The 12194-nt window shown below is 46.2% G+C and overlaps 1 protein-coding gene across 2 annotated transcripts in view; it reads right to left on the reverse strand.

The window, feature by feature from the left end:
* Positions 1-1364: 1364 nt before the first annotated feature.
* Positions 1365-12194, reverse strand: part of eIF2beta (eukaryotic translation initiation factor 2 subunit beta) — a 73217-nt gene continuing 62387 nt past the window's right edge. For both annotated transcript variants that reach the window (XM_070530364.1, XM_070530363.1), the window contains exon 9: positions 1365-1589. In XM_070530364.1, the coding sequence (XP_070386465.1) occupies positions 1414-1589 (176 nt within the window). In that variant the 3' untranslated portion in view covers positions 1365-1413. The remainder of the gene's footprint in view (positions 1590-12194) is intronic.

A 12194-nucleotide genomic window follows, 5' to 3' on the forward strand; every position in this document is an offset into this window, starting at 1 on the left:
ATACAATTCGGTGAATTGCATTTAATAGTACATCTAAAGCGGACAAAATTGATATGTTACACATGAATCTCAAAAAATTTACTAATATGGGAATATAGCTTTTGCAGAACCCCTCTAAACAACGTAACAAATTCACGTAAGATATAAAATTACGTATCGAATTTGTCCGCTTTCAATGATCTAATGGATCCAGTTTACATAACTGAGATAGCTGTTTTTTATGCAGCGCTATGAATCTGTAAACTTCATGCTTCTATTTTTTTCAAGCTCTAGAATTTTTGAAAATCATTTGAAGAAAATTCAGGGCCTAAATACAAATTCCGCGACCAACAGTCACTAGAATTTAACTTGCTCTCTCAAATGCAACAAATTTCGTTAAAATCGGTCCAGGGGTTATCTCAAAAAAACGTTTTTGCGTTTTTACATGTATTTGAATAAGCCGCGTCGGAGTTCGGCCCGAGCTAAAGCTTCCTCTTAATCCCTGACGTCAGAGAAAAGGTCTACGTTCGGCGCGAAATTTAAAAATTGCAGTTTTGCCTTCATTCTTTCGGTAATCGACCTACTATTGCAGAATTGCCGAAAGTGGACTTTTGAAATAATTCCAATACTGATTTGACGTTTTCCTTAGAACCGCTTTCAAGATCATTCACAGACATGCATAGCTTGTCCGTATATCGTTCTTGTGTAGTTCGTGCCATTCCGCTCTGTCAAAGAGTTCCAGTATGCCGTAGAATCACTGTAGTGATCCATAGTGATTCTACGGCATAGCTGTGCCCAGACTGCATACTTCGATTCGAATTCCCCCGTTACGCGTATGTCGCGACATCAAGAAGTTGTAAACGCTTAGCTCACGTTGAGGATGAAGTATAAACAATGTTTTGTCATTAGCGACGCGAGCTGAATTGGTTGTTTTGACGCTGCTACACGGTATGTGCGTTTTTCTTTAAAAAAAAATCGATTTGCCCTTTTCACTCCTGTACCTGCTCGAATTTTGCAACAAGGTCATAGAAAAAAAACAAATATAAACAGATGTTTTATGTGCCAGATCTCAAAGATTAAAATTTTGATTAAATTCCACCCTTTTCGCTTATGCCAACAGGCAGGGGCTTGCGTCAATGTTACCACAGAGTTCTGCCATTTGACACAAAACCGTCCAGCCCATACATATTTCAATATTCGAGCATTTACGAGCAATAAAGTAGGATGATGCTGAAAACTGCATTTTACACAGGATGGTACATTTGGTGGAACATTTCCACCCCTAAAAAAAGCTAAATTAGAATGTGAAGCTTATGCCAGGTACTTTTACATGATAAAGCTGATGTTGGTCCACAAGCCTCATTTTTGATCCATCTTTCAAAGGCTAAAAAAAAAAAATCTTTTATTAGATAGCACACAAAGTGGGCAAGCTTCTCAGGCAGTCTTGGCTCGAATGGCCGCACGCTTTCCGGTAACAGCCTGGAAACCCGATTTGATGCTCACGACCGAACACCGCGAGCCACACTTTTCGCATTGAAGGAAAAAGAGCCGTGTGTCCTTCTGCAGGATGGTGTCTGGAGACCGGCACGTATGGCATGTCACATATTCCTCTGGACAAACAAAAGCAACAAAAGACATGTTCAAGATTGACACTCAAATGTGTAGCGTTTTCTGCTTGCTAAAATCAGTAGCCAAGTGCGCTAACAGCACAAGTAGACAATAGCAGGAGTGTAAATGTTGTGGCTAATTTAACGGCAGCATGCAACCTCCAGCACATTAGAGCTACAGTTGCCAGCTTATGTTTGCAGCAAGATTTTAGCTCTGTGTTCCTACAGGCAAGTAAGTGCCAAAGCAGAGGGATCTGGCAATCTGCTGACTGCCTCAGTAATTATACTTTGATGACACAACGCTTCTTGCAACTACAGCAAACACTTAACAAAATCAAATATTACTGTTCTGGTATTACTGGTGGAATACCAGTACACTATTAACGAGATAGCATTGAGGAGCCCGTGTCAGAGAAAATCCCGCATTGGAGTCGGACGTTGTTTCGGCAAAAAGATTTTCTAACCACCCTTACCCAGGGCATCCATGTGATGCAAGGAATTTACTGAAATAATTGAATTTTTCAAGCTCAAATACGTGGAAAAATCGTAAACAGACATACACACCGCCTACAGACATAGCTCTCGAATTCACCGACTGACAGCGGCGGCTGCCATTGGCGCAGGCCGGCATGTGGGTAACACGGGGACCACGGAGCTGCGCGTCCGGTTCCTTGCAATACCTCCAGCTGGCCCTCGCCTCCGCTGCATCGCGGCCCCCGCAAGAGGCGGAGTTTCTACCACAAATCCTGCCGTCGTGCACAGCATTCGCAGCAATCATTTCCCGGCAAACATTACGGTTACATACGCTCCAGTTGCCGGGATGCGCGAGTGCAGTCAGGGATCTTTGAATGCTATCGCATTCCACACTTAAAGGCGAAGCTTAAGTGTCCTCTAAATTTTTCGCAAGGGACTTCATGGTACAGCCTACTCTCATTACAAAGGACCCTGATAATCTGATGAAAAATGTTTTTTTATCCGAAGTCCGTAATATCCAAACTGGAGACCACTGCCAAAACGCCGGGAAACATAGTCAAATTAGAAAAAAAAAGGGGGGGAGGGGGGGACCATTCAAAGGAAACCATTTATGCATGTGTACTTTCCACGTTTGGCAAGTTGTGTGCAATGCACTGATAGGTGCGATTTGCTCGGAGCGCGCGTCTAGTTACAGAACGGGCGCTGCGAACAACGGTCTCCGATCGCGCCGCTGCCCTCACCTATGCTGTTAATCTGAATTAACCCTAACATATCCATACAAATGCACCTCTCACAATAATGACTTTTTCTAATTTGGCAGTGGAATACACCAGGGCACGGGGTTGGAGCATCGGAATGCCTCACTTCCGAAACTTTGGTCGTGATGACTAACGTTATTGCAAAAAGTAAGTGACGAATGTCCAAAAAAAAAAAACTTTTTACTCATATCTGGTCGAAAAGAAATTTTTAACAAGAGATTGGCAGCCCCCTTAGAGGCAGGATGCAGTCACTTTGTCTCATTTCAGTCAACTGCAACACCTGAAGGGAGCAGTTGTCTTACTGGTGCTGAAAGTGTTCTTTCACTTCTTCGATGTGGTCACTTGCTGTGAAGTCAGCCTGACTGCATGTGGCTCATTTTCTTGGTCACTGTCATCTGGTGACAGCTTGGAATGGCCTTCGATTGTGGCTCACCTTCTCGTCCGTCAGTTCGTTGTCGACAACACCGTTGTCAAATGTGATAAGGTCGGAGAACCTCTCTGCTCCGAATGCCTCAACAGAACTGCTTGTTGGCCTAGTTGGTGCTTGCTAAAAGATGTTCTTTGCTGCAAGTTAAAACACACACAAAAGACTTGTGTCTTTATCTTATGTGTCTTCCTTTTGTGTATGTTTTAACTTGCGGTAAAGAACATGTCCGAATGCCTCCCTGACCCGAGGCCACACTGATGGGTGTGCTGGTTCATCATCTAGGACTGACGACTCCTTGCAGGCAGTCTCATTATTTCTCTGAAAACCAGCTTTCCTGAAGCAGTTTTTGATAACATCAGTTTTCAGCTGTCAACAAATGCTTGTCCGCACTTCGACTGGGAATCTGACGTCTATTTTCGATTCTCGACTACTTTAAATGTCAAAGAGCAGGTGTTCGACAAGATGTGTACGGCAGGCAGCTTTCATGGAGTGCACGACACCCTGATCGATTGGCTGGAGTGCTGATGTCGCATTTGGGGGAAAGTAAGCCAGGTCGACTGCTTCAAGATTGGGTGGCTTCATGTGGCTTGAACAGTCGTCCAAAAAAATCAGCACCTTCCTCTTCTGCTTGGGTCATTTGTCTATCAAACTGCAGCAGACAGGCATTGAAGAGGTCTTTCGTCATCCATGCCTTCGTGTTAGCAGTGCAGTCAATTGGCATATTCTTTATGTGCCGCAAGGCGCGTTCGCCTGGTTGTTTTGATTTTCCAATAAACAGCAGCTTTCTTTTTTCTGTCCCGTCCATGTTGCAACAAAACAACATGGTAAAATCATACCACTTTTGTCTGCATTAAAATGTCCTCATACATGGCAAGAAGCGTTGGCAGCTTATTAGCTTTCCATTCAGAGACGGGGTCCACGCTTATGCTGTTGCGTTAACCGCAAGCTTGTATGAATGTCACAGCATGCCTTGCCTTGAAACGGTCCAGCCATCCATCACTGAAAGTAACACTTTCATGTCTGAGGACCATGGCTAGCCGTTCCGCTCGCTTCCTCAACAGTAGTCCATTCACTGGAACATCACAAGCTCTGGCATCATGCAGCCACATCAAAAGCGCGGACTCAACATACAGGTATGTTTCCTCATGGAGCCTGAAGCACTTCACATAAATTTTCCCCGACACTTGCTAGCCGGCGATGCCTTTGCTGTTCAGAAGTGAACACATGATCTGTTTTAACAGTCCCATAGTTTTCGCGATGTTCGCCTGATTTTCACCGTGCGCAACTTCATCCACAATCTTAAATCTTGTCGCTCAGTGCATTTGCTTCCTTTTTTTTTTGGAAGCCATTATCTCCGCTCTTCGGATCTAGATCTGGCACGACTAGCACAGAAACAACAAAATGGCGTCAAAACGATAACACACCCCACGTGATCAACGTGCCCTCAGGCTAGCTTGGCTAGAGAATGGGCTTGGCCAGAAGCCACCAATGTTGCCAGTCGCAATTTAGTCTTACTATGGCTTAAAGGGACCCTGAAACGATTTTGACGATTTAGCACCGAGTCGTTAGAGTAGGTCCTTCGGATCATTAATTGACGCACGTAAGTGCGCTGCATAAAGCGTGTTATTTTAAGGTTTTAAAAATGTGCATCACTGCCGATCACAGCACACTGCTCGGTGGAATTCTCAGCTGCCCTTTACCCATATGACGTATATCACCCAATCCACCTTTTTCATTTTCCTGTGCTGCCCTCTGCCGCACACCACTGAAAATGTTTTGGAAGGGTCCCGGGGATTTCGCCGGTTGATTTGTGTACCTGCGCCCACGTCGAGTGCGCGTCGGTTGTGTGTTTCGTGGATCGTGAATCATTATTAATCGCTTCTTCGGGACAGCATGTCATTCCTGAAGCCATGTAGCACTCGATGACTACTAGGTGAGCAGGCCTGAGTGCGCTGTTCTGCAAACAGTGCGGCCGATAAAGGCACGCCGAGTTCCGTTTGGCTGCACGGCTGCCTTGGAATTTGTCACTGATTTCTGCACTTGGACATGACTTTTTGTATTCCTTTTACACATTATTTAGACGTTTTGCATATTCAAAATGTCTTACACGCGCAGCCTTCTGCGTCGGATTTATTAAAGTGGTGCCCTTGTTTACATCGACACCTACCGCCGCAGGTCGTTTCGCTCATATGAAATACAGTCAACGACTGAATTTTCGGACATGCTTGATATTTCGGACGTCTTTGCGGCACCGCCACGAGCCCCATAGAATCAATGTATAAGGACATCTGAAATTTCGGACGCTCGAACCCCCCGCCATCCAATTTTCCGGACTTTTTGACGGACGGAAGGTCTTTTGGCTCCTCGCGCAGCGCCCTTGCAAAGGAAATCCACTTGCAGCCGAAGCGTATCACCACTTTGAACCATAACTAGCCGAATCTAGCAGTCGCACACCGATTTGGTCTGGCCACGCTGGCTATGTTCATCGCCGCACTTTCGCCTCCGGCGGAGTTTCCGGAGAGGCGCCATTTTGTTTGTTTGTTTGCGCAGGCTAGCGTTGTGTGTGGTTGTGCTGTTGTGTCAAGTGTGCTCTGCGACGCTCGTCAGCGAACTCTACTGTTTGCAACTTGTGGATTTTGCTTGCCTTCAATGGCGCCCACTCCGTCTTCATCGTCCTCGCCGATGGCATCGAAGCGCGGAAAGCAGTACCGTCGGACGACGTGACCAACGACCTCCGCTCTGCTGGGGTGTCCATACCCACGGAAATAACTTTTGAACAGTTTCTTGACGCTGACAACGAGCTCGACTTCCGCGCAGAACTGACTGACGAGGAAGGTTGTGGGGGATTCAGAAGACTCCGATGTTGAAAATGAGGAGCCAATGCCTGCGCCGCCTACAAGCGCCGAGTTGAAGCGAGCACTGTTGACTCATCGGTGTACAGTGCTGACATGACCCTTACTCAGATCGAGGTGAATATGATCGCATGCAACCGGAACGCCGTCAAAACAACAATCAACAAGTTCTTCAAGCCACTGCAGCAATAACACCGGCTGCCCAGCGATGCACATGTACATAATAAACCGGCAGTCGGCTGCATACAGAGATTTTGACCGCCTCTTTTTATAGGCACTTCACTGATGCTGTGGCAGGGTTTCGGAAGCCTGTTACTTCGCCCTTTACCTCTAGTTCTGAGAAAAAAAGAAAAAGGGTGCATTTTTTTGCATGCATTCATTTTTTCGGACTGCCTGAATTTTCGGACGTTTTTACGTTACCTAGAGGGTCCGAAAAATCGGTTGTTGACTGTAGTGTTAAAATGTAGCAAAACATGCATATCTGCGCATATGTGCCATGTTGTTACACCCCGAGATGAGTCAACAAGAGTGGCCGAAGCACTTAACTGCAATCCAGATACATATATTACGGGCTGTTAACCTGTTCTCTCTTTTCTTTAACGCCATCACATTTACAGTTTTAGCATGCCATAGAGCATTATTAGAGAAAACTCATTAGAGAGCGCTCATCTGTAGGCCATGTTGTTCTCTCACGAAAATGCACGGATACCATCGCTCACACGGCGTTGGTATAAATGAGCGAGGTGGTTGTTTATGCTGCTGTATACAGAATACATCATCTCTTGTTTGCCGCTTGATGCAGAGGCAAATGATGCATATTTGAAATTGAGAAATGTGTCGGCAAAGCAACGCGTACAGGTCCATCCATATACGTAGCGAATGCGAGCGACAGCCTACAGGTACGGTGATGTACAGATGTAGGCACAGCGCTGTGTCGCCGCTTACCGATTATTGTGTACGCACCTTGTGAAATGAAGTGTAACTGATTTCAAATCGCTAAGGCCACAATTGAACTATAGAAGCAGTTTCGTTCGACCTCATTGCTTACATTTCAGTTCAGGTCTGCTGGTAGCGAGCGCACGAACTCGACGGCGCCAGTTCAACCTTCTCTGAATAGGATCGACATTGGCTCAAACTTCGTGGGAACGGCTTGAGAGGGTTAAAGCTTGTGCATTTGAACTTGGTAGGCGTGCTTAACTCATTTTGAGCATGATTAATTATATATACTAGCAAAGACGCTGTCGCTATTGTGTTCGGTTCGACGGCCGATCGCAAGAGGTTCGGTCAAATGATGGTCGGCACGCTGATTTTGCCGGTTCCTTCGACAAGAAAGCCTGTCGCAGTACAACTCGTGCTTGTCGGTTGCATCACCAACCTGGTACGATAAAAAGGTTTCAGTGACGGCCAATAGTCAATCAATCATTGGAGTGAGCATCTTGTCGGTCTCGTATCGACCCAGTGTTGACGTGCAGTCAGGAACGCGCTGCCACCACCAGCAAGTGAGGACCGACGCTGCAAAAAGACTTCATCAGCAACGTGATGCACTTAAGTGTCGCTGAAGTGTAACGCACGGGTTTTTCGTTAAATTAGCGAGTCATTCATGAAAGGCGGCAACTACCTGGCTCACGGTGCAGTCCGGACATCTCGGACGATGCCCTGGCCGCTTTCTATTTTAAAGTGGAGTGCAGTCTTACGCTACGCATGTTTTCAGCACCACACCGACGTCAAGTAGAGTTTCAACGTGGTGCACAAGTGCTTGCAGCAGCGCGTGTCCGAGCGATTGTATTTTCCTTTTTTTTTTCGAGGGACTTTCCGGCGCACGGCCACGTGCGCTACCCTTCGAAAATGTTTCGCGACAAATCCGCTAGGGCAGGGCGCATGCGTCGTCGCGCCATGAAAGAGGCGGATTGATGTCAGTAGGGCGAGCTATCCGATTGGCTGCCCAGGATGCGTCATAATTTTTCCAACTTTATGGTGAACAAATGATGTTCGTAATAGTTGGACTGTTAGTTAACTTGTTTCTATAAAAAGAAAATAACAGAAAGAAAATGCGCAAGAACAATTTCTCACTACACTTAAGTACTTCCGGCACACAGCAAGCATCGTCTGCTTGTCTTACAACGTGCTCCATTTTGACGAGAGCTCCATGGCCAAAGTCGGTCTGTCTTTTCGTGAGAACCATGATTCGACTTTGTTGCATTGTGGGCTGCAAACATAGTGACTGGCAATATGGCAAGCTGCGACATTGTGTCCCTCTGCAAGGCAGCAGATGAGCGGCATGGCTGCAGCGAATCGAACTGCCGCTATGATCGGCACCAGAATTTGCACGTTTGCAGCCGTCACTTTACACCGGAAGATTACTAAGACATTAGCGTTTCGCGAGTTCGGTATTCGGGTAAACGCAAGCAAAAGGGGATAGGGCCTAGTCGCTTGACCGTGTCGTTTCATGGGATGAGCAGAAGTGCAAATGTGCATGGTCTGCACAATGCAGCCACCTGGTGGCACAGAGCTAAACCACACACAGTAGCAGTAACGAAATGTATTCTTTGCTACTGGTGTAAATTTTTCGCATAAGTGTAATCGTTAACACATTTTTTGTAAATGTTTAAAATGTTTTACACTTGGTTAGAGCAATAGTAGTGCTTTGTTTCTCTGTTTAAGCGCTGCGCCAACAGGTGGCTGGACCATGAAGGCCAATCAGGCTGCTCACGTATGTGTATGCTAAATTTGCTTTATCAGTTTGAGTTTATGCTTCCACCAGCCCGTCGAAACGTTGACCTCGCCTGAGGTTACCAGAATAGCAGACACGTTCGGCGCTGCAACAGAATGCTCGCAACGCACGCTGCTTCGATTGCTCGCGCTTGGGGTCAACTGCCAAGAAGCTGCCGGAGAGGTTGGAGAGGCTTCGCGTGCTCGCTACTAGAGAACCGGAAGTAGACGACATGACATGTCGACATGACGTGTCATCATGACGCAGAGCCAGTGAAGGCGGAGTTTAGCCCTGATCACTCGGCAAAGGAGTTGAGAAAATGCACGACTATAGAGGAGGGTAACTTGTAATCGTCCGTAGCTCTCTTAAGGGGGGATGCATGGATCAGATTGCAAAAATTGCAAAAAAGATCGATTTTTGGCAACGACGCGTTTCGGTATCTGCAATGCCTAATCTACATTGTATCAAAATGGTTTGACTGAAAACGCATTAAACGTGCCCCCCCAAAATTAATTTATCAGTGCGTAGGGCAAGAAAACAGCTTTAAATCACGTAAAATCACCGCAGTTCGCGGAGCCCTAACTCGTCTTTCCCGCCACCGAACGCCGCCATCTTGGTATCGTTCGAAAGCTCGAAGTTTCGCCATTCCAATTCTGAATTCTTCGGTCGTCGCCACCTTGTAACAAACACACAAACACAATAGACGTGTGGGTCTGCTAGAGGCGGTCACACACGCCCTGCGATGAAAGCGGGCCTCCGATTGGTTGCCGTACTGAAAGGCGTCTCGCCATTATTTGCTGCTGCAGCAGCGGGCAACCTGGCATCCACAGCGGACCACAGTTGTCTGCTTTGAAAACCACGCCGGCGTCTTTCTTCGTTTGACACTTGCAGAATTCGGATTTATGAAAGCTCCCAGGTCAGTGATGGATCGTCACTTGTTCGAGAAGAACTTTTAAATGAAGCATGCCTTCGGAAAACGGAAGCGCAAGCCTCCTACGGCGAGAAAAAGACGGCGGCCAGCGGGAGAAGCGGAGAACCCGAGTGAACACGCGGATAACGTGCCGCGTTACCTTGCACCGTGCGATTCCAGCAGCGAGCCGACAGTCGCCCTGTGACATCGTCACTGATAACCAAGCCACCGGAAGACGTGCCTACGGAGGCTCTCGCACCTGTGCGTACGGCCGCGCGAGTCGACAACCGAGATCGCGTTGCTGGAGGCGACGCGGGTCGAAGGTCTGCATCGCCGGCAGAGACGGTGTGCGTTTTCGATGCATCGTGCGACAGGGACACGCAGCCTGCGAGTGAGCCCCAACCGTCGACGAGCTACATACTGTATGGTGACTCGAGGCTCACCAGACGAATCGTCGCCCGATCCAGACACGCCTCGAGCCGCGTTTTGTGTCAGCGGTGACTGCAGAAGCGCAGGCATGCAGCATTCGCGACTCCCTTCGCGCAGTGTCCGCGACTGAGCGGAAGCAGCAATGCCAAGAACAAATTTCAGCCCCTTGTGACTGTGAGTTCATTATTATGCCTGTTTCCGCGATGCCAACAGCGTTCTGTGGGTGTACACTGCGATACCAGGCTCGGTCTGCCAGTGAAAATGGTGGTCATGCACTACTCCACACGGCGCAAGAAAAGGATAAAGAACGCCTGAAGAAGGAATCCAAAGCCCACCAAACAATGAGGCAAAGGTGTAAGAAGATGCCTGACAGCAATGATTCAAAATATTACAGCCCTGGTGCTTTTTAATAAATTTGCAGTGCTTTTAAAACTTTGCAGCCAGTTTTCTCAATTGCATTCTTTTTGTCAATCACCTCACTCGTGGAAAGCGTAGCACAACAATGTCTGGACCGATTTTGGCCCAGTTTGTTTTGCTGTGATCCACAAGCTGTGCTGTACGTAAAGAATGTCTTGAAATGTTTCTTTATCTTTCCATTATTTAATTATTTCACAATTACTACATGGCTCCATGCAGTGAAGCACAGTCATGTGTATGTTATGTTGAGCAAAAAATTATTAGCGCACAAAAAAAAATCGAACACTGTCTTGATGTAGATTAGACATCTAGGCAAATATACAAAGTATTCCCAGCTCCCTTCATGTTTTGTTACAATGCCAGGCTTTTCACAAGCAAGGAACTTATAAATTCTTATAAAACAAAAACTAATTAAGATATCCTAATGAAATTTTAGATTTGTCTTTTTATTGCAATGTGCAGGGTATGTGCCAAATTTCAGCCCTTTCTGTCAAGAAACAAAAAAGTTAATTCTGATCCCCTCCTCCCCCCTTAATAAGAGATATTTCACACCAATTGTGGTGCGAATTATTAAGGGGGGACCTGGTGCACGAGCAGAGCTTTATCGTTATTAACTCTAGAGAGTTGAAACTTGCAGCTTATATTAAGTTTAGTGAGCCGAGTGCAAATATGTAATCAGTTTTTTTCTATGTTTAATGAAAAAAAAGTTATGCAATCTTTAGTATTATAAATTTAGGATGTGACTTTCAAGAAATTTATTGTACTGAGAGACCTAAAATTAACTGGGTATGTTTCTGAATGTTTGAAGAGTGCACATATAAAGTTTTGTATCTCTATCTACATATTAGCCAAAGTTATCAAAATTTGAATTAGCAACTTTGGAAGAAAATTTTTTGTTGTTACTTCTTGCAAGATTTGAAAAAGTTGCATTGCACTAGCATACTATATTATAGTTTTCTTGCACTCTCCGACTGTTTAGCATTCAGGAAAAAAAAAAGAATCGTGCAAATCGAAGAACTTACAGAGACACAGTGCACATCCCAAATCTTTGCGCGTGCGAAAATCATGATCTGAGAAAAACGCAAAAAACATTTAGCAATGTGAAAAATACTTTTTATGGGACAAAATGATAGAATTCACCACTACAATGAATCAGAATGCTCCTGGAGAATAGTCCGAAGCAGGCTTTTCTTTGTGTCTCTTCTTGATGGCTTCCTGGAATGCTGCCGATGATGTGCGCTTTCTGTCTGCGTTGGCCACACGGCGGCTGTCTTTCTCGGATGCTCGCCTACTGCCTGCGCAAGTTTGTTGCACATGCAGCTCACTGAGTATGTGCGAGCTAGACTGGTGGCTTCCGAGGTTGAACCGCATAACAGCTTCTGCCACGGCAGCCTCAACAGCAAACAGTGATGCATTCTTTTCTTTTGGCGCCAGGCTCCAAATGATCGAGTGCAGCGATTCATTGGCATTTTGCGTCTTCCCTCTCTGGCACCTCTGCAAGAGCTTCTTATCAGAGAGGCGCTCATACACTGGCCGCAGTGCATTGCTTACAGCATATGGCAGATTGTATCTGCTTTTTTTGGGGGGGGGGGGCTCATTCTTTGCAATGGCTGCATTATATTTGCACCATG

The sequence above is a fragment of the Dermacentor albipictus genome, chromosome 1 (genome assembly GCF_038994185.2).
Source record: "Dermacentor albipictus isolate Rhodes 1998 colony chromosome 1, USDA_Dalb.pri_finalv2, whole genome shotgun sequence".
NCBI lineage: Eukaryota > Metazoa > Arthropoda > Arachnida > Ixodida > Ixodidae > Dermacentor > Dermacentor albipictus.